The 25,284-nt window shown below is 39.7% G+C and overlaps 2 protein-coding genes and 1 long non-coding RNA gene across 6 annotated transcripts in view; 2 read left to right on the top strand and 1 right to left on the bottom strand.

Annotated features, from left to right (window-relative positions):
- The window catches only part of LOC146481886 (endoplasmic reticulum disulfide reductase DNAJC10-like), a 32,658-nt gene extending 19,668 nt beyond the window's left edge, over positions 1 to 12,990 (top strand). The window contains exons 13-22 of the mRNA XM_085107971.1: positions 915 to 1,026; positions 2,553 to 2,689; positions 4,282 to 4,401; positions 5,365 to 5,466; positions 6,479 to 6,634; positions 7,770 to 7,903; positions 8,649 to 8,847; positions 9,822 to 9,953; positions 10,845 to 10,997; positions 12,732 to 12,990. Of these exons, the coding sequence (XP_084964097.1) occupies positions 915 to 1,026; positions 2,553 to 2,689; positions 4,282 to 4,401; positions 5,365 to 5,466; positions 6,479 to 6,634; positions 7,770 to 7,903; positions 8,649 to 8,847; positions 9,822 to 9,953; positions 10,845 to 10,997; positions 12,732 to 12,770 (1,284 nt within the window). The 3' untranslated portion in view covers positions 12,771 to 12,990. The remainder of the gene's footprint in view (positions 1 to 914; positions 1,027 to 2,552; positions 2,690 to 4,281; positions 4,402 to 5,364; positions 5,467 to 6,478; positions 6,635 to 7,769; positions 7,904 to 8,648; positions 8,848 to 9,821; positions 9,954 to 10,844; positions 10,998 to 12,731) is intronic.
- Positions 11,006 to 12,680, bottom strand: LOC146481887 (uncharacterized). The gene is made up of 3 exons (XR_014864358.1): positions 12,336 to 12,680; positions 11,775 to 11,805; positions 11,006 to 11,081 (listed from the first exon to the last, which is right to left on the bottom strand). It is a non-coding gene; the product is annotated as an uncharacterized LOC146481887 (long non-coding RNA).
- A 2,567-nt stretch (positions 12,991 to 15,557) lies between the features above and the next one.
- Positions 15,558 to 24,052, top strand: LOC146481885 (ribitol 5-phosphate transferase FKRP-like). Of its 4 annotated transcripts, XM_085107962.1 has the most exons (3): positions 15,560 to 15,635; positions 16,864 to 16,953; positions 21,414 to 24,052. In XM_085107962.1, exon 3 carries the CDS (start codon positions 21,517 to 21,519, stop codon positions 22,231 to 22,233), a length of 717 nt encoding a protein of 238 aa, XP_084964088.1. In that variant the 5' UTR covers positions 15,560 to 15,635; positions 16,864 to 16,953; positions 21,414 to 21,516; the 3' UTR covers positions 22,234 to 24,052. The 4 variants fall into 4 exon arrangements, with proteins under 4 accessions (XP_084964087.1, XP_084964088.1, XP_084964089.1 ...); XM_085107961.1 differs by lacking the exon at positions 16,864 to 16,953 and having other exon boundaries at positions 15,558 to 15,635; positions 21,415 to 24,052; XM_085107963.1 differs by lacking the exons at positions 15,560 to 15,635; positions 16,864 to 16,953 and adding an exon at positions 18,546 to 18,744 and having other exon boundaries at positions 21,415 to 24,052.
- The last annotated feature ends 1,232 nt before the right edge of the window (positions 24,053 to 25,284 follow it).

The following is a 25,284-nucleotide window of genomic DNA, read 5'->3' as shown; positions in this document are numbered from 1 at the left end:
GCCAGCCTGACAGCCATATATGCACAATTCATGATTTTACTTTCCTACTTTCTTGTCATTTTGTTTCTTATAAATAATTGTAGGATGACATTTTAAGTTGAAAATTGTGTCGAAATGTGTAGGCAATCAGGTTCCATATTGGTCACACAATGACAACCTGCTACCCTCTTTCTGCAGCTATATTGTTGCCTAAGCTCACTATTAGTAGGTGTAAGTGGCTGACAGCTGGCTATAACTAACAGGCAGCTACTGTGAAGAGGAACACCAAAGCAGTGTTTGAAAATAACTTCTCAAATTCACTAATAATTCATGAAGAGAGAGACTGCAAAACAGTCGTTTTCGTACGTTTTCGGAAGGTGCGAAGCGCCGTAAGCGTGATCCTCGCGTGTGAAGCACGCGAGTCCCAAACGCCCGTATTTTTTAGCGTCTCTCCCCATTCTCCCTTGCCGTTTTTAGACTCGCTCCAGACCTTTCGTTCGAATATTGACCGTCGCTCGCGTTCGCAAAAAATACGACTGTTTTGCAGTCTAATGAAGAGAAATCAAAGAAAATTATTATTTGAAGGAGGTTTGAAAGCACTTTCCGCGTGTTTGATATATTACAACAACTATGTGAGACTAACTTTCTTAAGTTTTTAATTAATAAATGAGAGATCATTGCAGTTATCGGCATGTACACAACTTAAGCGGTTGTGAATAGAAAGCCTGATATAAATTCAGGCTTGAACAGGATTTTAACCCACAACAGTGCAGTGCAATGCTCTACCAACTGAGCTATCAAGTCAATTGGGAGCTGGTCAATGAATTTCATATTTTCCCTTCCATTTCATAAGTTTATAACCACCCTATTTTCCTTGTGATGACAGTTACTACTTGAAAGCTTTATACAGCACTCATCTTTTGTTGGTTTTTTAGGTTGGCCATGTCGATTGTAGTAAAGAAAAAGAAATCTGCCAGCAGGTTCACATCAGAAAGTATCCTATGGTGGCTCTGTTCAAAACACACGGACACTATGAATGGCATCATGGTAAATAGCAGTGTGCCCCAGAAAATACTAAGCGATAAAGGGACATTAGTTTGCTATTTTTGCAAGTGCAATTATGGATTGTCAGTGATCAACTGCTTAGAACAACTGAAAATGCCACAACACAAGCCCCCTCCCCTCCCCATCCCTCCCCCCAGTATCAAGAGGTGACGGAACGTTTGTACCCAGATGTGGGGGGGGGGGGGGGGGCCTCTACATTTTTGGTGGAGGTGTGCGGCTCAGTTCTCCAAACCCTGACCCTGTTTCAGACTAAAATAAGTAATTTTTGGTACCCTTTCCAGACCTTGCCTCTTTAATTCATACCCATTTCAGACCTGGCCTCTAGAATCCATACCTATTTCTGTAAAATCCATACTCGTTTTCAGACTTTCAGACCAAAGGGGTTAAAATCAATATCCTTTTTTAGACCAAAAAAAAAAAAAAAAAAAAACCGCGTAAAACCCATATACCATTTGGCGCCACACAGACCTATATAACTTATATAGCGGAGTAAGACCCCCTTCCTCCCCTCCGGGCGTTTGTAAGACCAACATTTCTGAAGATTTGATTGCATGGAAGTAACATTTTTTTTAAGGCTTTGTTTTGAGTTTCTTGGCCTTTGGCTTTTATTGTTAATCCCTGGCTAAGCAATAAGGCCACGACTGGACTTTTAAACAGTCTGTATATACTTTTTGCGTTAGTCTATCATACAAACGTACGTAGTCTTTGAATGAAAAGTCCAGAACAAACAAGGAAAATAACATGAAGCTTGCACATAAGGACCCACGCTTTTGGCGCTCTGTGCCTTTCGATGATTTCCACCTTTCTCCGAGGAACCGTCCACACTAACACGTTTTCAAAAGTGTCCGCTTTCATCTCGCCGAAAACGCAGCAAAATATTTTAGTCTACACTAGCGTTTTCGTATCGTTTTCACCTGTCCACACCAAAATGCTGGAAAACGATAAAAACGATTGGAACTTGAGGCTGTGTATGAGTAGATTATAAATTATTAGATGCTCGGAACTGATGTCGTGTGATGCTATTTACATGTATGTTACTGTTTTCAAGAGTCTTTGTTTTCACCTGCCCACACTGAAAACGAAGAGTTTTCAAAAGTCTACTCTTTTCAAACCGTTTTCATTAATTTTTCGATCGTTTTAGCGTGGACGATGGGCAAAAATGTATAAAAAAAAGTATACATTTTGAGAGAATTACAGTATTGTGGACGGGGGCTGAGAATGTTAGAGAAAAAAAAGGACTGTCTTGCAGTCTACATTTGCAGCTTAACTCAATAACTTACCAATCAAGTCAATAGCCAGAGACTCGAACAGTCCTTCTCGGGACTAAACTCACCTGGATGATCATAATTTGCGTACTTATGACATGACTCCTGGGTTCATTAACCATTTACAGACTTGTTATAAGGTTATTAAGGTTAAGGTTTTTATGATTATGCACTATTTCAATGGTCAGCCTCATCCGATAATTGTTTTAAATATTGTAAATATCGTTTTTCTTCACTGTGCAGGTCGCTTCACAGCTCATGACATTGCTGTGTTTGTCAAAGAAAGTGCATCCTCCAGTGTCCAAACCCTGGGGCCTGAAGATTTCCCTGCAAAAGTATCTCAACCAGATGTACCATTCTTTGTGGATTTCTTTGCACCAGTAAGGCGCCATTGGCTTGTTTTAATCACATGTATAGCGTCTTTTCAGTTGCATTATTTTATTTGTAGTCTTTCAACCCTTCGTGGACAACACTCCCTGCTCAGTTGTTTTCATTTGAATGATCACTCCTTACAATTTCAGTTAAAATCAATTTTCCCAACATAACTTTTAATAAACAGCAACACAGGAAAGTACTTCTCGACAGTTTTCATTCTAATGCATATGGTTGCACTCAAGGATTTCACTCCAAACCATCTTGTACAGCATAATAAACAGCACCACAGGAAAGTACTGCTCAGTAGCTTTCATTTGAATGGTCACACTTTAGGATTTCATCCACAGACTCAAAAGTTAGAACCACCTTGTACAGCATAATAAACAGCACCACAGGAATGCACTGCTCAATAGCTTTCATTTGAATGGTCACACTTTAGGATTTCATCCGCAGACTAAAAAGTTAGAACCACCTTGTACAGTATAATAAACAGCACTATAAGAAAGTACTGCTCAGTCGCTTCATTTTGAATGTTTCATCCACAAATTCAAAGGTTTATAAAACCAACTTTTACAGCATAGAGATAGATAGTTTATTAACTTTTAGTTTAGTTTATGTACAGCCCCCAGGCCGGCTGAATTACGATAAGCTTTACAATTGTTATCATGCTGAAAATACTACTACTAATGCAGTAAACCTTACAAATAATTGTATGCCACTAGCAAAACTGGATTTAAAAGGTACCAATTTTTTAAAACATGCTAATAGAATACAAACTACTGGATCAATCGAGTATCGTTAGTTGACATAGCTGGAGGAAATGCGCATAATAAAGCCACTCTTGAATCTGTTCATTTTGCATTTCGGAAGTTGTAACTTTCGCCTTTTTTGTAATATTATTGCACTGCTATTTAACCTCTTATGCCCTAATAATAACCTAACACCTATAATAAACTCCAATTACAATCTGCGGAAAACCAGGAAATTCAGAGTCCCGGTTGCCAAGACCAAGCGTTTTGCCGAGTCATTCATTATGAAAGGAGCGCAACTCGCATAGGCCCTCGCTAAACTAGTGAAACTATGAAGATGTGTAAATAGCTTAGTTTTATATATTTTGATTATTGATTTTTAGTATATACATTTGTAAATAGTCTGTAATTTTTTCTCTACGCAATTCAGTTTATACTGCCATGTAGTGTCTTAATAAACGTATCTATCTACGTATCTATCAGTGATCGGCATCAAATTTCTCCTTGTAATATCAATGCTTGTTCAACACCTGAGCGGGTTATGAGAACTAAGGGTAGATCACCCAAGGTGTATTTTCTTAATGTTTTTATAACTTCTCCCCAGTACTTTTAGAAGAAAAGTATGAGGAGAAGATAGGAGAGTTTCTTCTTTAACATTAGGGGTTAAAGGTTTAAAGGCGTCAACAGTGCATGTAGCTTGTGGCGTCCATCGTTGACGATTTCGTCAAACAGATCAGCAGTCAATGCTGTTCTACGGTCATACAGAGTTGCCAGATTTAAGGTTTCTTATGCTTCTCCATAAGACAAATCAGTTATTAAAAGCACTTTTATTTTTCCTTTCTTTACAGTGGTGTCCGCCATGTATGCGCCTGTTACCAGAATACAGAAAAGCTGCCCGTTCTTTTGAAGTTACTGAAGTTGGCTTTGGAACAGTAGACTGCACTATACACATTAACCTATGCCATATGGTAAGTAATCCATGGTACATAAACAAAGATTAAGTTGTCAGTTAACTGTATGAACGCTACTAATGCTGATTTAACCATGATAATGATATTGAGAACTACCGTATCTTCTCCAGTAGTACATGTAGACGTATTGACCCACAGTCAAACTAAAAAAAACGGGTAAGAAAAGTCCTCGATTTTTACCTCGTTAGCTCAAAAATGATCGGTTTCTTGTGAGTGTGTGAGTTTACTGGATCATTTTACGGTTTACTAAAAAAGTTTTGATTTTTTTTTTAAAGGGAAGCATGTGGAGACTGGTCGGCGCTCTTTGTCTTTGTTTACTGTTTGAGCCGTTTGATACTGATTAAGAAAACCGATTAGCCTAATGGTCTGAAACATTTTTAGCACATCCAATGATTTAGTAAACTCACAGTCTCAGAAAAACTTATCATCCTTGAGCTCTTAAAGGAAAAACCTCATCTTTAACGGACGTTTCTTATATTTTACGTTTGACCGCGGTTAAGCAGACTTGTGAAAATTGTCTTCCAGTGCTCCTAAAGGTGGCAATTATTTGAGGGAGGGGAACTATTCATTCTCAGTTTTAAGAGCAAGCATTTTTAAGTCTTTAAAATGTTTTCTCAAAAGAGGGCGATTGTTTGAGTGAGGCCACCATTCGAGGAAATACACGAAGCTGTAATATTTTTGTTTTGTCATCTTTCGTATGCCATTTACCCGTAAGAAAAGTTGAAGATTTGTTGTAGATCTAATACTCGTTTGAGGAATTGAACAAACAAGAAGCAAATTTAAAACCAATCGTGACTTACTCGACCGCATTTTCCCGCACCTAAAGCTGTGAACATGAACTTCCTTTGAATTCTGATTGGCTCGCTGCGCTCTCAGTTCATGTCTGTTAGGTGTTGGTTTTGCGATACTCAAGTGAAACCACTAATACGAAACCACCTAATTGTCTTGATTCCCTCCCAGTACAATATTCGCTCGTATCCAACTACAATCCTGTACAATAACAGCATTCCTCATCAGTTTACTGGCCACCACACCGCCGCTGATTTGGTGGAGTTTGTTGAGGTAAGCAAGCAATTCAGGTTTTCTTTGGCATTCAAGTTCGGATATAGAAAACAGACGCACAGTAGTAAGATTAGACTTGCCTCAAGTCGTTTTCTTATGCGACGAAAGAGTGATCGACGACCGACGAAGTCGCGAGGAAGTCACGAAGTCCACCCGACTGGATTCCCACGAAAACGGACTTTGAGAAAGTCTGTAGTAAGGTGAAGGAGTTCTCTCTGGGATGGACATTTTTTTAGACCAGGCTGGAAAGAACATTGAAGTGAAATGGTTAAAATGGAAAGTTAAAAAAATTCGTTTTTGTTTAGATCTTATTGTTTTGCTTAGGACCTAGTTCTATTCTCTAGGTATTGTAACAATTCAGTTTTCTCATGAAGTTTGAAAGATCATTAATCTTTGAGTCTCCCTTTTATTTTACTCGAGAATTGAACTCCCTCTTTCCAATCAGGTAACTGAAGTGAGTCCTTTTGAGAACCTTTAAACCTGTAAGCCCAATGGTGACCAGCATACATAAGGTCTTGTTCTCTTCACACACTGTAGGACTGTATTGAAATAATTCTTGCGCACATTAAGATTTGATCTGCCGGATGGCGACCTTAAAGTCATCTGCTATTTGAACAACTGGGCCCTGATCCTGCATCGGTGGCGAGTAGAAACGAATGTTTGGTTTATCAACGGAGTCGATAACTTGAAGTAAATTGGCCACCGTAAAGAGATTCGAGTGCTGACGTTTCGATTGTTAGCCTTTCCTCAGACAGAGCGAATCGGTGAGAGCGAGTCGATTCGTTCTGACGAAGGGCTAACGCTCGAAACGTAGGCACTCGAATTTCTTTATGGTGGCCAATTTCCTTAAGTAATCGACTCTGTTGATAAACCAAACATTGGGCCCTGATCCGTTTGTTGCGTTTCAGATTTTGTTTCAGCGCAGTCACCAGAAGCCTCTCTATGACCGCTCTTTTGTTTTTGAATGAAATGTATGTAAAACCTTTTTATTAACCCAGATTTTTTGTTCCAGAATACACTGAAACCCAGCGTAGTCCAGTTGACACCTGAAACATTCCAGTCTCTTGTTGCGGAGAGAAACCAGGGTGAAACATGGCTGGTGGACTTTTATGCTCCTTGGTGTGGACCGTGTAACGAGCTGGCTCCTGACTGGAATAAACTTGCAAAGGTATTCTGATAAACTATAAAAGTTTCATAAGTGGTGAAAAAGTGCCCAAAACTTGAAGACATTCCAGACATTTCGGGCTTAGCTCTTCATTAGTGAAAGCATAGTTAGTAGAGGTTGGAAACATCACACCATACTTAATTGACTTCCGCTGATGAAGGGCTTAGCACGAAACGTCTGGAATTTCTGCAATGTTTTGGTAGTTTCCCACCATTTAGGTAACATTTATAGCTTTGTTCGAGGATCACGCAGAAGACGAAAATTTTTCCTTTACCTCAGTGTTATGCTCTGATAAACATTTGTTAGTTGATCTAACAACCTCGTTCCCAGGAGTCGACCCTGGGAACGAGGTTGTTGATCAAGCTAACTGGTCACCAGTCTGCTTTTAGCTCGGTGGTTATAGCATTTCACCGATCACTGGGTTAGGTTCATGTCAATGACTCAGATTCTTTCGTTTATAATTCCTTTTTCTCGTAACAAGAACGGCTTGCAGCTTGGGGGGACTCGCAGCATTTGCAACGTCTTACATGGTTGGTCGAGAAGACAAAAGAACGAACAACAGAACAATGCTCCCAACCCTAAAAAAATAACCAATGCAGCTGCAGGTTATAAGGGTCCAGTGAAGGTCTATTGTGCAGTTTACTAATTCAGGGTTCATTATTGGAATTGGCTTCTGAGGGACAAGTAGAGACAACAGGAAAGATTTAAGAAGGACTTTTTCACGAAAAGATGGACAAGCATACGTCAACTTCTCATACAGAAATTAAATTGAAAGTCTAAAAACAATATTTGAGACCTTTCATTAGTTCATAAACTTCGCGGGTTGAGGCAGACCCCTACCTCAAATTGGATTACTAATGATGCGGGGCTCAGACGTGGGTACACAACTTTTGTAGGCTTCTGATGCGCAAATAAATAAAAGAAACAAGGCAATGCTTCAAATGGTCAACTTTTTACGTTCATACAGTCCGTTCGTAATGCTGTTCTGATTTCATTTACGCATTTTGAAGTAGTTAAATTTACGTCGGTAACCATGTAAAATTTACACCCAGGAGGACTGTCCGATTTGTCTCATCGTGTTACTTGTAGTTTTTAAAACTGTCTAACTGTAAGCGTTTTCTCACAATCTGTTTTTCAGCTGATGCAAGACGAGGCCGGTGTTGGTTCAGTGGACTGTCAAAAATACCGATCGTTCTGTGAAGAACAGTCAGTGAATTCCTATCCCACAATCCGTTTGTATCCCCACAACAGCCAAGGAGCATGGCGCTATGTGTGAGTATGCAATAATGGTCATGATTATGATGATAAAGATGATGACGATGATGATGATGATGATGATGATGATGATGATGATGATGATGATGATGATTTATTTCTCTTTACAATATCAATGCATTGTGCAAAAGATAGCTTACGCAAAAAGCAATCATGTGGCACACAGTTTATTGATTGAAAGACATGGCTCATCAAGTCGCGTTTGTTTGTCAACTACAAAACACTTCCAGCCGTAATGGTCAGGGTTTGAAACATGCGTGGCCACAGACGCAGAATGTTAGTTTCTTCAAAAGTTGTAATGGGGCAATAACAATTTCGCCCATGCAAAAGCTCTTTAAAGGAATTACATTATATTACATTATTCATTACTTTAAACCCAGACCCAAACTTTTTCATATAAAACATGTAGTCGGTGCTTTCACGTGGTTATCGGGTTCTTTGTAAACCGAGCCAAGAGACCTAGTTTCGTCACAAATGTCTGGGAACTACAATCTCTTTTCCACGCATACAAATCTCTTAAAATTATACGATCCAAAGGAAGACACCAAGACTTTCCAGGATGGCATATTTTATTGATTTTTGAACAAACTAAGCCAGCATCGTTCCAAGTTCCGACTGGGAAGGGAGACGTCTGTCCCACGCCTCCTTCCTCTTTGCTCGTCCTCGATCTCTTTTTGCCTTAGTTGAAGCTATGTAGCTTGTTCAGTTATTAACCTTGGTGCTATTTGCTGTATTGTCTCAGGGGTCACCGTGGATGGCGTGACGTAGACTCTCTGTACAGCTGGGCCTTTCAGCACCTGCCGTCATTAGTCACGCAATTCAGTTACCATTCATTCCAAGAGTCTGTTCTCGGCAGTAAAGAGGCCTGGATTATCGATTTCTACGCTCCGTGGTGCGGGCACTGTGTTCAGTTTGCTCCTGATTTTGAGAAGGCAGCAAAGGTGAGTTTGCGGATGATCTTAAGTAGTGCCGATTTTTTTCTTCAAGGGCAGTTGTAAGGGGGAAACAAAACCCGTTGACCCTCTCCACCCAGAGCCAAGTTATCACGTCTACTAGGGGACGGGGTTGTTCTGTTGGCTGTATTCATACAAAGCGTAGACGGAAATTTTTTGGGATGTCACCTCTAAAGGTATATTTGAACAGTGTTACTTGATAAATACACCATTCAAATGAAAGCCACTGGGTAGTATTTCATATGGTGCTGTTTATTATGCTGTGCAAGGTGGTTCTAACTTTTGAGTCTGTGGATGAGCATTAAAATCAAAGCTGTTGCGCTGTGCTTTGCCTGCTTTATTGTCGTGTTTTTTATTATGCTGCAAAAACTGGTTCAGACTTATAATTTCATGGATGGAAGGCCACAGTGTGACCATTCAAATAAAAGCTACTGAGCAGTACGTTCCGGTGGTGCTGTTTATTAATATGCTGTAAAAGGTGGTTCTAACGTTTGATTCTGTGGATGAAATCCTAAAGTGTGATCATTCAAATGAAAGCAACTGAACAGTACTTTCCGGTGGTGCTGTTTATTATGCTGTACAAGGTGGCTCTAACTCTTGAGTCTGTGGATGAAATCCTAAAGTGTGACCATTCAAATGAAAGCTACTGAGCAGTACTTTCCTGTGGTACTGTTTATTATGCTGTACAAGTTGGTTTTAACTTTTGAGCCTGTGGATGAAATCCTAAAGTGTGAGCATTCAAATGAAAGCTACTGAGCAGTACTTTCCTGTGGTGCTGTTTATTATCCTGTACAAAGTGGCTCTAACTTTTGAGTCAGTGGATGAAATCCTAAAGTGTGACCGTTCAGATGAAAGCTACTGAGCAGAACTTTCCTGTGGTGCTGTTTGTTACTGTCTGATAGGGGATTGAAGCGTGTCAAATATACCAACGCCTTGTATTTTAATGTCTCCATCTGTTTCAGTTATTAGCTGGGCGTGTCAATGCGGGAAAGGTAGATTGCGAGCAAAACTACCGTCTATGTTCAGAGGCTGGTGTGCGTGCCTACCCCACTGTCAGGTTATACCTCGGTTCACCAGGAGATGGAATGACGCAGGTGAGTTGCAAACTCCTAATGGTATTTCCCGTCAATATGTTCCCAAAACGGTTTAATGTAGTTCTACCTTTGAGTCTGTGAACAAAAACGTGAAGTGTGGCATTCAGTTGAAAGTTAATAAATTGTGCTGAAATAAATTGTTGCGGTGGCTCCAGGTTTTGAGTCTTTGGGTGAAATCTGAAAAGTGTGAGCATTCAAATGAAAGCTTTTGATCAGTTTTTCTTACGATGTTGTACATAATGATGGAGTGGCCATTAAAGGGAAACTTTTTGAAGAGTACTTTTCTGCAGTACTGTTTACTATACTGCACACGGTGATTTAACGTTTGAGTCTGTTGATGAAATCTTAAAATGTGACCATTCAAACCAAAGCTTTAAATGACCAGTACTTTCCTCTGGTGCTGTTTATTATGCTGTAAAACTTGGTTCGAACGTTTGAGTCTGTGGATGAAACCCTTAAGTGTGACCATTCAAATGAAAGCTACTCAGCAGTACTTTCCTGTGGTGTTATTTATTATGCTTTACAAGGTGGTTATAACTTTTGAGTTTGTAGATGAAATCCTAAAGTGTGAGCATTCAAATGAAAGCTACTGAGAAGTACTTTCCTGTGGTGCTGTTTATTATACTGTACAAGGTGGTTCTAAGTTTTGAGTTTGTGGATGAAATCCTAAAGTGTGACCATTCAGATGAAAGCCACTGAGCAGTGCTTTCCTGTGGTGCTGTTTATTATACTGTACAAGGTGGTTCTAAGTTTTAAGTCTGTGGATGAAATCCTAAAGTGTGACCATTCAAATAAAAGCTACTGAGCAGTGCTTTCCTTTAGTTTGGTGTTGTTGGTTTGTTCACTAGTAGGAAAAATTTCCACTGTGGTTTTCTCTCATTTCTTTCTCAGCCAATGAATGGACACATGAACGTAGAGAGCCAAAATCCGCAGGAAATTCAAGATTTGGCACTTCAAGCGTTAGAAGAGTACAGAGCGGAGTTAGAAGAAGAGAAGGAAGAGGAGAAAAAACATAAAAAGAAGTCAAAAACAAAAGGGACAAAGGTAGGGACTAGAACTCGTGTCTTTCTGTGGTGTGGGTACTTGTCTGAATTAACATCTTTGGCGTAATTTCTCCGTCGCATCAATCTGCTGTCTCTTCGTCTTTTATCCCATTCACCTCTCAAAGTAAAGTGTCTCACTTGCTGTCTGTTCGTCTTTTATCTCATTCACCTCTCAAAGTAAAGTGCATCACTTGTTGTCTGTTCGCCTTTTATCCCATTCACCTCTCAAAGTAAAGTGTATCACTTGCTGTCTGTTCGTCTTTTATCCCATTCACCTCTCAAAGTAAAGTGTATCACTTGCTGTCTGTTCGTCTTTTATCCCATTCACCTCTCAAAGTAAAGTGTATCACTTGCTGTCTGTTCGTCTTTTATCCCATTCACCTCTCAAAGTAAAGTGTATCACTTGTTGTCTGTTCGCCTTTTATCTCATTCACCTCTGAAAGTCAAGTGTATCACTTGCTGTCTGTTAGTTTTTTATCCCATTCACCTCTCAAAGTAAAGTGTATCACTTGCTGTCTGTTCGCCTTTTATCCCATTCACCTCTCAAAGTAAAGTGTATCACTTGCTGTCTGTTCGTCTTTTATCCCATTCACCTCTCAAAGTAAAGTGTATCACTTGCTGTCTGTTCGTCTTTTATCCCATTCACCTCTCAAAGTAAAGTGTATCACTTGCTGTCTGTTCGTCTTTTATCCCATTCACCTCCGTCTCAAAGTAAAGTGTATCACTTGCTGTCTGTTCGTCTTTTATCCCATTCACCTCTGAAAGTAAAGTGTATCACTTGCTGTCTGTTCGTCTTTTATCCCATTCACCTCTCAAAGTAAAGTGTATCACTTGCTGTCTGTTCGTCTTTTATCTCATTCACCTCTGAAAGTCAAGTGTATCACTTGTTGCCTGTTCGTCTTTTATCTCATTCACCTCTGAAAGTAAAGTGTATCACTTGCTGTCTGTTCGTCTTTTATCCCATTCACCTCTGAAAGTCAAGTGTATCACTTGCTGTCTGTTCGTCTTTTATCTCATTCTCCTCTCAAAGTAAAGTGTATCACTTGCTGCCTGTTCGTCTTTTATCCCATTCACCTCTCAAAGTAAAGTGTATCACTTGTTGTCTGTTCGTCTTTTATCCCATTCATTTCTCAAAGTCAAGTGTATCACTTGCTGTCTGTTCGTCTTTTATCCCATTCTCCTCTCAAAGTAAAGTGTATCGCTTGCTGTCTGTTCGTTTTTTATCCCATTCACCTCTCAAAGTCAAGTGTATCACTTGCTGTCTGTTCGTCTTTTATCCCATTCACCTCTCAAAGTAAAGTGTATCACTTGTTGTCTGTTCGTCTTTTATCTCATTCACCTCTCAAAGTAAAGTGTATCACTTGCTGTTCAATTTGGAGGGGACTAAGATTTTTCGCTTTCAATGTACAGATCTCAGCGCATCTGAAATCTAGCCAAAAAACTCAACGCACAATGTTATTTTCCTACCACATCGTTCACGTAAACTATCGCTATAAAATTGCTGTCACGAAATGCTTCTTTTCTTCTTTGAAACGAAAGAGTTCGTTTTAAATCTCTAGAAGCTTCTTATAGAGTGTGTGCACGACGGCCATGTTGGAGGACCGAAACAATACAATGATTTTCCTTTGGGAAATATATTCTAGTTTTATGCATTTATCTTCTATTGTTTTAGTCCTCCAACATGGCCGCCCACACCTACTACACTCTACTCATCTCTACTTATTTTTTCCACTAGAAAAAGAAGAAGAGCAAACCGGTCCATGATGAATTCTAGAAGACTTCAAACCACCTGTCTGTACTCACCAAGTCTCACTTAGGTCCCAGGCAAAGCGTTTTAATATTGGTCAATATAGACTTATGTGGCCAGTTGTAACGTTTTTATAATGGCCAATATGGGAAATATATTGGCCTGCCATACGCCAGCCAAGCCATTGCAAAGAGCGACGCACCATAGATGGCATTTTTTAGAAACATTAAAGGATTTTTCAATTGGTCTTCGTTGTTTCGTCTGAAGTACAGTGTAGGCCCGCTTTAGGGGTACCCGCTCACCGCCATCGACTTCTGAGGTTTTCTGAACTGAAAAACGGCGATTTAGATGTTTTCATTTCATCTGGCTACTATCTTGGCAAATAGTGTTTTCCTCTAAAGTTGACACGCGTTGGACGGGTTGGCGAGTGGGGGAGGGGGGGCGCTAAATAGGAGAGGGGTGAATCAAAGCCTGAATTGCGCATGCTCTTGCAGGCTAAAGCGTGTGTATCTGACCCAACTCCTTCTATCATTTTCATTTAGCTTGTTCTAGCTGCGGTGACGTCAGTAGTGGTACAATCGCTATGTTTTGCCGGTGTTAGCGCGGTTAGGTCACCGCCTTCCTTAAAATTAACACCCAGTTAATAAGACCACATTATCTTGTCCCAACGGTGTGTATAATGATGGGGCTTAAGAACTTGGTTGTATTGATGGTAATTAAACTGGTAGCCAAGTAACACGATACAATAACCTTTATTTCATCTCGAATTTAAGGTAGCAAAGTTGCTAATGTCTTCGTTGGCTGAGCTTGTTTTGTTCCGTTAGTTGCTTGCTCGCGATATTTCCTCACCGTATCGACCATCAAGGGGCGACTACTGGCAGTAAAGAATATTGAATAGAATGCAAACCTACGAAAAACGGAAATGGACTCTAAACAGTCTTTGTGGAATTAATTTTCCCCCTCGTCGTTCGCCGTAAATTTCGCGCGCGAGCCTCGCGAGATCAGTGGGACAATCTTTTACTCAAGTGTTGATCTTAGCATTCATACACGTAGCAGAACTTGTAATTTTTCGAGACGGGTTGTTGGGGGGTGGCGGGGGGGGGGGGGTGGAGGCACTGTCTCTGAAAAACATCACTTTTCTTTTAATATATCAAACACGAGACACAGTGTTTCATCACATATCAAACATCGAGAAGAGAGTTGAAAATACGACGCGTAGCGGAGTATTTTTGACGAACTTCGAGGTTTTTGATATTGTGATGAAACACTGTGACGAGTGTTTGATATAACTTCTCAAACAAACAGCCAACCAATATCGATCGCATTCTTGTTGCACAAATCTTAAGCAATTTACAGTCCTTTACCAAGGTCCCGAAATCTGCAACTCTCTCCCAATGTCAATTACTTCTTCATCTAGTTTTTTCACCTTTTAGGGAAAAAATGTTGCAGTTTTTATCTGTGAAATCATGAATTGACCAAGCCGCACTTACGCAGCACCATATTTTCTGTTTATTAATGACAGGCGAGGTGGCCTCTCTTATAAGCCTGGTGATTTCTTGAGGTCTCCTCGCCATTACCTTAACTTGTAAATTGAATGATTTCTTTTTTTGTAAGGCAAATAAATGATGATGGTGATGATGATGATGATTTTGAAGGGGAAATTAAGGATGCAAAAGCGAGGAGTTTTTCATCAGATAGCCGAGCACACCACGGTGCATGATTTTCTTTGTTCTTTGGCTTTTGCATTATTAATTAGTTTCGGAGAAGTTTATATCTACCTCGAATGAAATGAAATGCCGTCTGCTATTTTATATTTGGAAATGCAACGGGGAGATACTCAAGCTGTGAATTATTCAAAATGAAGCAATCTCCCGGAACTAAATAAAACGGAACACGTCGAACGCTTTGCGCTATCTTTCATTCCAACATTTTTAATTTCGGTTGTTCTTCTTGTACCCTGCTAACAGAGCGTTTCTTTCTGGCAAATTTTTAAGCATGTACGAAGACATTCGCGTCTCTGGTATTTCGCGTAGTTGGCCTGTTTAGCGTCCTATTGATAAACGCTTTGACACTGATTACAGGTGACTTTGTCGCCCCACCCTGCGCCGGGCCAACCTCTAAGCTTGACTGATTTCCGCCGGACAATCTACTGTTAACAGTAGACTAATATTTTATTGTAAGGTACCGGTGTAAATGATAAACCCGTAAGTGGACACAGGCGTGGTGTACATAAATAAATATGATTACAGTAAGAGGTGGGCATTGATGTGTGTGTAGTGCAGTGATGCTTACAGCTATAGGTTTACTTTGCTGTTGACTAATCTTTCTAATATCCTCTTTAGGCCTGCTATGGCCAGTCAAGTCCGTTGCTTTGTCGACATCAGGCTTATTTTCTTAGAGCTTATCATCGTTTTGATAAAATTCACATGTACCGGGGAATAATCAATCTCGTACCCAGAGTCCTCAGGCTCTTTGGCCAGCGGTTGGTCGCCAGGAGACCAACCACTGACCAAAGAGCCTAGCTAGCGCCACAAGAAGAGCGTTTTCTTTTCTCTCGTTAGACTCTCGTTAGCTAGTTTCACCAACAAACAAGTGATTCTATGAGCAACTTCCACACAGTGTAGGGATGTTTTTCCTCTCTTGACAGACAACCCGACAGGCAATAATTACAGCTAATTATCTTGAGGAGAATTTGGTACCGAACACCAGAACAACTCGATGAATAAAATCATTTGTCGACTGTGAGGGTTGTACCCCCTCCCCTCCGCGGCTGGTCTATCTTTCCCAGTCCCCTCTCGGCCATTCAAATTTCATGACATTTCTGTACTTCCTCGATCTGTACATGGAGGCGACAACGCTAGAGGTATACACGCGAATTTCAGCGCTGTGAAGGTAAGGGTACTCACTTGACCTGAGATTGTTGATCAGTATACCCTATTAAAATATATTTGCGTGCGGTAAGAGCGAAATAGTGATTTAGGCCATGCAGTACGGTCAATTTATCGAATGAAACAAATATTCGAATTCGGCGATCGTTCTCGAACAAAATAATGTTAGGGGTAGTCGATTTTCTCACCGATCTAACGAGTTTAGCTTAATGAATTGGAAGTTGTATAATAACTTACAGCGGTCGATATCAACCGGTATTTTACAGCCGATGTTGTTTAATACCGATACGCATGATAGATCCCAACCAATCTAACATGGCGGAGTATTTCCCGAGTAAAATATCTGTTATCGTCGTTACTCGCCAACAACAGAAAACATTTGAGATCGGAGTGAAACAACGAAATCCTCCATCATGGGCGAATTTTTCGACAGACGGAAACCGTTCTTTACAGTATATATTGGAGCTATATATATTGCGTTCAATAAGCCTGCAAGCAACTTAATAATCGCCATTCGAAAATGTCATTTATAAGCTCTACGCTCCAAGGTCAGTGTATTCTTGGTATACGAAACAACCATCTGCATACTGTCGACAGCTTCCCAACTACGATAGCTAGCGACAGAGACAGACAGCAACCTTGCGAAATGCAGAGACTAAACTGGGTTTTTAACACTGAATTAACAACTAGTTCACTGACAATACACGCAGTCAATTCCATGCCTTTGTACTTCGTTCTGGTTAAAAATTCATCAGTTTTACACGCTTCTACGAAAGATTTGATGTCATCTAAGAACAGGAAAAGAGTTGATAATTTTCTCCAGTACGCCGACTGAAACGGTTCAATGAGTATCAGAGCAGATGGATTATTTTAAACACTTTAAAAACAGCTCTCCAAGTGTCTTTATATTTATATGCGACGCTTTGTTGACTCTTTGTTTATGATTACTTTTGACAACCATCCTTAGTTGTACAAGTCGACTCGACAAAAGGGGGATTTTGAGTTGCAGTTTTTTTTTAATGTTGCCAATTTTAAGCTTTAAAAATATCAGTGTTCCTTTATTTATTTACGAGCAAACATACCACTTGTTCCTGTATTTAGCTTGCATTTGCATATCAATCTATGGTCTAATGAACTGAACTAATCCTGCTTGCAGTGAATTAATGGCATGTCAAAACTTAGGAATATTCTGCTGAGAAGTAAGACAATTTCTTATCTTCCTTTCGTTTAAGTTTACAATTTGCAACCACTTGTGTGTTAGACAGGGCAAGTTGTGCGTTAGGCTGCGAGCAATCTTCCCCGAGAGCTAGTTGCGCATTTGAAATGAGTCATATGACTTCTTAGGCTATGTCTGCACTATACCGGATAGCTCTTGTCGGCACCAAAACGTATCGGATCATGCTAGAGGGCTTTGGTTCACACACAAAAACGCCGATTTTGGATCGATTTTTGTTTCGGAGCGATACTGCGCTGCTTCGATCTTGAAAGTGAATCGTTTCCTGAGTTAGTGTTAACACTCTCCTGAGTTAGTGTAAACAGAGAATCGAAAAGGACGGAAGTCGACAACGCGGAGCCGAGGATTGGATTCTAGTGGAAAGATGGCGGCGGTTTTGGGCCATTTATGTTCACACCAAGGCCGGAGTATTTTTCACAACGGCATAAAATGCTATCCAGCACAGTGTAGACATAGAATAGCAAAATATAAGCAGTGAAAACGTCACTGTCTGTGCCGTTTGAGCCTTGCGACCCGATTGAGAAATTAACGCTCAGTTTTGAAGAAACATTGACGAACAAATCTATTCAGGGCAAAAATCAGAAATGAAATTTATTTTCCTTTTAGATTAAATTTAAGAAAAGTTAGCGTGCGAGGAAAAGTAAGTACAATCTTGAACTTTGCAGACGTGACAAAATTCGGGGATAAAATGCACTTGTATGTTCAATGAACCCAGTTCCCACTTGATGATGATGTAGTCACGCAAACTCTAGAAAAATTGCAATTGGTTTGTACATGCAACTCGCCGAAGTTGTCTTTTTTTTCCCCTTGGGTTTTGACGGACAGAATGCTAAGGATAAGGCAATGTGAATATTATTTGGCGCTCATTGCTTTGGTATTCCGTCAAAACCCGAGAAGACAACTTCGGTTGCATCTGCAAACAAATCGCAATTTGTAGAGTTTGCGAGACAAGATTGAAAAAAAGCCGTTAGACGTTGGATAGATGCTCCAGTTTAGACTGAAACCGATCAAAAAGTATACGTTTTCAAACGAATATTACGCCTTAGTGTGGACAGGGCCTTATTTTGCTGAAGTGATATTATGAAATTTTGAGGCACAGTTTCAGAGGAAGCTTGAATATTGAATCAACAACTTGCCACGGCTGAACGGCGTCTTAATTTGCATTTTACGCCGACAAAAGTGTGGGATCGGAATTTCTTGTTTAATGGTACATGGTCCTTCATGTGGTGTTGTGGAGTTGCTGCTTCGCATTTTAAGTTTCTTTGAAACTCTCACGCAAACATATTTATTTGATATTTTCAGTTACCGGGGTAGTAAGTAATTAGTCGTGCAGCCATCGTTTGGGCCCGCGTTGCGTGACGAGCCATCGTTTGGGCTCGCGCTGCGTGACGAGCGCAAACGACGGCTGAATAAATGAACCAATGAATGAAAACTTTATTCATTAAATGTCTATGTTTTTAGCTATAAGCTAATGGGGGACACTCTAAAATAATATGTTAAATACCAGATACAAATCACTATAAAAAGTAAAAAAATAAAGAAAATTGCGTGTAGGTTATATAATCATTTACAAAATTTGTTTAAAAGCCTAAAAAAACGTCTAAATATCTACAAGAGCTGAAAGGTCAACTTTCCTAATATTCCTCTTAAACGAGGTCAGTGTTTCTGTCATTCTTTAGTGTCTTAGCAACTTCGGCTGCGAATGAGACTTAATACATTTGTGAAACAAAGACAGAGAGATTCAATCTGATTATCAAGAACTTGTGTACAGGTTTTCGCGCACCCCGATAGTATAAAACTAATCGAGTGGGTGACCCAAAATAACTAGAATTCAAGAAAACAACAATGAACGATGAAAATAATGATGATGGGTGACAAGGTATGTACGATTGGTTTTCATAAAGACTTTTTTATGTTATCCTTTTATAACGACGTTAAGTAAAAGTGGGCTATTAAAAGTGGAGTTTTATGAGAGAAGTCGATTAGGTTCGCAAAGAAGGCGTATGGCGAAACTAACTCTAACAGTTGAATTCTCTCCGACATCAGTTGTCCTTAAATTATTTACGTCAAGATAAATAGACTTAAAATGGCTCAAAACTGAACGAAAACGCATTTTGACCTATAATGCAAGGGTAGGCAACAACCCCATGCAACTTTTCATCTGCTTTTTTCAGTAATTTGTCACTCCTTTTTTGCTCAAATTACCAGTTTTTAAAATCTCGTACTGACTCGTATTTTGCCGTTTTCAATATGTTTTTGATATGTAAATTTTACTAAGCAAATGTTATGCCCTGTAGGCGAGCTGAGCTGTGATGCACGGAAATCATTTACAATGGTTGCTGGGAGCGAAGTTGAGCGTATATCAAAAACAGAAATTGCAATTTTAAATTTCCTTCCTTCTCTTCATCGAAGTTTGAAACATTATTGGCAGTTTGTGAGAACATTTGACAACTGTTTAAACACTCGTCTTTTGGTTTCGGTGTTTTACAAATTTACAAATATGCAAATAAAAGTATTTTCACAGCGTGACTCATTCTCTCAAGATCTAAATTTTCACCATCGTTACCACAACTGATCATGGGCAGTATGAAATCGAAAAAGCGTTCTTAATTTTTTGTTAAAGAGTTTCAATTTCACCTCTCGTCTCGGTCGACTGTTTTTGTCCTAAAACACTTTACCCAAAAATCTGACTGAAAAATGTTTATTTATCGTGTGTATTTCTGGCTTAATGATTCAGCTATTTTGCTTTTTGTTTTCGCGGCCTTCGTATTTGCGTTACCAAGGCAAAATTTGTTCAAAACAAAATGAAAGCCGAGAAACGCAATATAACAGACTGACTGGAAAGCGTTCTTTGTTACATCGCCTTCAAATGGGGGTGGTCAACTAGAATGATACGCCAGCTACTCTCAGGGAGACTGAGCGACTTACTGACTTACATAGTGACTCGTAGGCTGAGAGACAGACACAGCCAGACAGATAGACGGCGCTGGTGATCTACTCTAGAGGTCGTGGGTTCAAATCAAAGATTTTTCTTTGACCTCGGCAAACCAAATTTCCTTCACAGGGCTAGCAAGCCCAGGGAACTAGTGGGACAGTAGTTCTTGTGGCAATCAATAAAAATAATTTCATTCCATTTCTATCGCATTACATTGGTGCTACGTGGTTCACACAGTTTGCAGACAGGCAGTCTGACTGACTGACTGACCCAGAGTCGGGCTGACTGACTAACTGAATGACTGATCGACTGACTGACCCACAGTCGGGCTGACTGACTGACTAACTGACCCTCAATCGGACTGACTGACTGACTGACTGACTGAATGAATGACTGAATGAATGACTGAATAACTGACTGACTGACTGACTGACTGACTGACTGACTGAAAAGCAGACTGGAATGTTGACTTTTGCAGTGTCTGATTGACTAACTGACTGGCTTACATATTGTCTCAGGTGTCTGACTGACAGGCTCGCATGTTGACTCAGGTGTCTGACAGACAGAGTGACATTTTGGCGCAGGTGTCCAATTGACAGATTGACAGACTGACAGACTGAGATGTTGACTCAGTTGAGCATGGCTCAAATGACTGACTGACTAAAAGTGATGTCTGGGGTTTTTCAAGGAATCAAATGGAATAAATTCAGTCAAAATTTTCAAATGATGTTGCCCTTTATTATGTTGCATTTGTTTTATTCATTTAAGACTTCTAATGGTGGCTTTCAAACAGGAAGTGTTTACTCTTGCAAGCCTAAAATGAACAAAACAAATAAAAAGAAAGAGAACTACACCACGTTGGTTATTTTTTTTTATATATATGCCGTTAGACAGCCCAATTGCCGATAAAGCCATTTAAACTGAGCACAGTCCACCACGCAACACAGAATGGGAAGTCTGTGACATGAGTCAGCAAATGTTAAACGGAAATTGCCTGAAAAGTTGGGCGAACATGTTTTTCAGCAGCCAAATTCTGTGTATGTATTAAAAATTCCTGCTGTGTTTTGGCGGCCGCTACAATGCGAACTGTTGATCTCATTTTCGCTTGGAACATTACATGTTGGGTTCAGAGTAAATTAAGATTTTTTCAATTCCAATTCGCTTCTATTCCTTTCGAAGAGTGTTTTTTAATTATCAAGTCATTATATTGAGGTGTCTAGTGGTTTTACGTATCAGTCGATATTAGAACTTTCAAAGTTAAAATTTTCTTTAGGTTGATAATATAGGGTTATTTATAATTAGGTTTATAATATTTTGCTTTCATGATAACTCAGCAAATTTTATCAATGACGAGTCTTTTTGTGGTGCTTCATTAGAGATTTTTTAGGAAAGATAACGGACAGTTTGTTACGTTAGGAAGTTTCCTGTACGCTAGGTAATTTTTAGTAATTCGTTTTAGTTTGTTTTCTGAACTTTCAGTTTTCAATCCAACAGCTACTGTTAAAGGATTCCTTCTGTTGTTCAGTTTTGCCGGATTTCTCTTTCGTAATTTCCCGTACGCAGTCCTTACAACTCGACCGACTTACAAACTAATTGTTATTTTCTTACTCGCAGTGTATTAACGCAAAACCGGCGCCCTGCAGGATTTGTCAATCCCATGGACAACTGAATATTGCCTCCTTACGTTGCCTTCGTAGTTGAATATTTCAAGCCAGCATGTCAGGCGTAGATTCAAGCCGCCATCTTCCCTTCAGGTGCCGTTGTCGATACATAATACTATCTGTTGTGTTCATCGTCTTGTTGGTCTTATACATCGAGCTCAACTTGAGAAACTATGGCCTTTATACTGGAAATCACCCAATTTTCTCTGCTCAGCCTTGCGAGTACCTCGACTCAAAACAGAAACAGCAACTCTTAGACATGGCACATACAGTCCATAAGATTCTAGATGGCTTTGGTATAGAACACTGGCTTATGTACGGATCTGTCTTCGGTGCGTTTCGTGCGCAAGGTCCTCTACCGTGGGATAACGACGTCGATATTGGATTCAACGGGACAGGAGTTTTTGCTTCGATGACTTTCGAGAAGTTTATAAAACCCTTCACAGCGAAAGGTCTCAAAGTTTATCACAAACGCTGGATCACAAGCAACGTGATGAAAGTTTATAGTGACGCGCTGCCTCATATAAAAGTAGACCTGTTCGCGCTTTACAATTATAGTGGATGGATGAAACGGGCCGGCATTGAAACGTGGGTTTTTGCGTTGAATTATAACCTTCATGACACGTTCCCTGCGCGATTATTAGACAAACCTCTCCCGAAAGTTCCTTTTGGTAACTTTACGATGCCAGTTCCTCGAGATGGAATTGAAATTCAGAAGTATCTCTACCCTGATGACTGGTGGAAGGAGGTTAAGCCTGTCACGTGTTCGTAACGCAAGGCGAATGGTCGCATTACAACGTTACACAGGACGATAATTGCTGGAGGCAACTCTTTTCACCTTTAGTGCGAAGTATTAGTATTTTCCCGGGGAGGGGGGGGGAGGAGGCTGACTTTTCGTAATTTCTGGTGGAGGTGTGCGGTTCGGTTTTCCAAACCTTGACCCTGTTATGTTTCAGACCAAAATATGTAATTTTTTTATCACCACATAAAGCGGCACATATTGCTCTTTGATAGGTGAATTGGTCACGTCCGCATTGAATTATTGAAATACTATAACAATGCTTAAGAACGTTTCAGGCTCAAATTGCCCAAAAAATTGAAAAGTTCAGCCTAAGCCCCGGAACAGAGTTAGACGTTCTTATAAAAAAGAGTGTATTTTTCAAGTAATATATCAAACACGAGAAGGTGTGTTTCATCACATATCCAAACACTGAGAAGTAGGTTGAAAAAACGAGGTGTAGCTGAGTTGTTTTAAACGGCTTCGAGGTGTTTGGATATCTGATGAAACACACTTTCGAGTGCTTGGTATGGCTTCTCAAATGATCAATAATTCTTGGAGAAATTAAAGGCTAAATTTGGCAAAATTTTATGGTAATTAGGGACACATATCCAAACCACGGTCACAGTAGTGATTTTCTTTGTTTCCTCTTGATTAATTATTAATAAGTTTGAGAATTGTAAATAATGCTGTACGTTATTTTCCCTGCGAGGAGATTTCCTTTCGGTTTTCCTGGAAAATCCCTTCCTCTTCTTGATTTTTCTTGGAAGATCAAAGGGAACTCTACTTGCAGGGTATAATTTAATGCACCTCGCTTGATATATAATGTCTTGCAGTTTGTCTCTAAAGAGGCTGTGTCACCTAATTTTAGTGTCCCTTTGAATAGCCAAGAAACACATTTGCATGGTTGAAAACGTTAAAATAGTGACTCAGTGTTGTTAACAATAACCTTACTAGTGCACAGCAACTTGTATTGATCATCTTTGTCTGCGGATGGCTAGGATGGAAATGGATTGCAACTTGAAAAGATTGGCCATTTTCTTTTTCAAGGTTCTTCTCAGTGTTTTGGAAAACGGCTAAAAACCAACTACAGTTTATTCTTACTCGGAGAAATCATTTCATGTTTTCCTGCCATTGCTCTAAGATTACTTTTATGTTAGAAAAGAGGTTCGTACAGCAAAAATCTCCATGACAGCGCCCCTTTAAAGGGTTTGAGTTTTTTATTGAAATTTTACGTACTAATTAGCAACAATATTTTTGAAAAAGACTCATTGATTTGAAAAGAAATGTTCATATTAACTTCATTATGAATTTAAGTGGTACTTACCGAACAGATTTTATTAGTTTATCTGGATATTTATTGCTTTTGATACAAAAATACATTCAATGTATAAGAGATATAGCGACAATCCATATCTGATTTAACCAGACAAAAAGAAATCATCATCAAAGTTTTTACTGATATATAAATTAGTAACAAGGAAGACGAAGTTTACGACTGAAAGAAAAGTGGCAAGTTTTGCGCGGTTCACTCTGTCGTTCACAAAGCCATGTGTTTTTTTTATTCTTATTTTCGTATATTCATCTCCACATTATAGATTTATAGCGTGAAACATAGTGTCCATGGTAACCAAAGGAGTGCAACATGTTGGATTCAGCAACGCTTGACGATGCTGCTTCCGTTTGGCCAAAGGGAAAATTAAGTTGGAAATTATTGAAGTTGATATTTATGTTTATTATCACACAGTGACTGATCGCAGTAAATATGTTCTTTCTTTTTTTATTATTTAATAAATTGTATTCTGTTTATCTATGTATTGTGTTGATGTTTTGGTGGTTGATTGTTCAATTTTACACTCTTCCTGGTAAGCTTTGACTGCCCCGTGTTAACATTTGAATCCCGTCATGTATTCTGCCGTTGTTTCTCCTTGAATAGCCGGCGAACCAAGTCTAAGGGGATAGTAAAACGAGTGAAACACGCATGCGCGCGTCTCCGGTCCACTCACCGATTCTTCGCGCGGCTTATTCCTCAATAAGGACATATCCTCACAGCTGTACAAAGACTTGAGTTTAAACGGCGCTTACAGACTTGGAAACTACGTTTTGTCTTTGGGACCTAACATTTCAGAGCTATCATTTGCCTTAATTAATATAGTTTGCATCGTAATTTCTGTAGGTTCGTAAAGATGCCGTAGTTACGTTAGTTCTTGTACCAATGTAGCGTGGATTTTATGTACATTAGTCAGTGTAGTTCTTGTAATTCCTGTAGTTAGTTAAGTTCCCAGGTAATTTAGTTTCTGTAGTTGTTGTTGTTGTTGTTGTTGTTGTTGTTGTTGTTGTTATGGTGATGTCTTTAACTCTTGCTTTCTGAATCCCCTGCATAATTTAAGAGACTGTATGGTTAATTCGGATTGAAAACTGAAAAAGAAAACTTCTTTTTTCTTTTTTATGTTCCTTCACTACGAATACCGGCGCATGATTGCACTCATCCATAAATTACGTTGAATGCGACTGAAATGTTGCGTGTATTTAGCTTGGCCTTAGTCCAATATTATACAATCGAAGCCTAATTTATTATAATTGTAGATACCATGAACTACAGCCGGAGTTTAAAACTGAGTGAAATATCAGACTTGAATTAACCCCTATTTTCAAGAAAGCAATGCGCACTAACTACCAATTATCCGACGAGCGCGCGTTGGCCAGTAAGACGATGACGAATGTAGGTCACCTCGCCCCTGTGTCAAGTCGCACCCATATGTAGGTGCATCGATTCACGGTAACTAGCCCCTATAAAAAAAGCCAGTTGCACATAGGTTGGAAGTAAACTTTAGCACCTTTTTCTCGTGGGGCGACGCAACTAAATTCTCGTGGGGAAGTGTCTCAGACTATAAAACGGCTCGAAAACCACACCTCTTGGCTCCGCATAAGGTTATAAGGGAGTACATCCTCTGTGGAACCAAACTAGGCTAGACTGAACCGAATATGACCGAGTCAGGAAATGTTTACGAGCGTGCGTCGAATGTGTTCGTTGGATGTGAGATG

This window comes from Pavona decussata, unplaced genomic scaffold, assembly GCF_977016875.1.
Source record: "Pavona decussata unplaced genomic scaffold, jaPavDecu1.1 SCAFFOLD_48, whole genome shotgun sequence".
In the NCBI taxonomy this organism is placed as follows: domain Eukaryota; kingdom Metazoa; phylum Cnidaria; class Anthozoa; order Scleractinia; family Agariciidae; genus Pavona; species Pavona decussata.
The sequence above is the reverse complement of the archived record's forward strand: the minus strand, read 5'-3'. Positions and strand labels throughout refer to the sequence as shown.

What these genes read in the sequence shown, in the direction of transcription:
- LOC146481885 (XM_085107961.1), top strand. Translation starts at nt 21,517, where the DNA reads ATGTCAGGCGTAGATTCAAGCCGCCATCTTCCCTTCAGGTGCCGTTGT.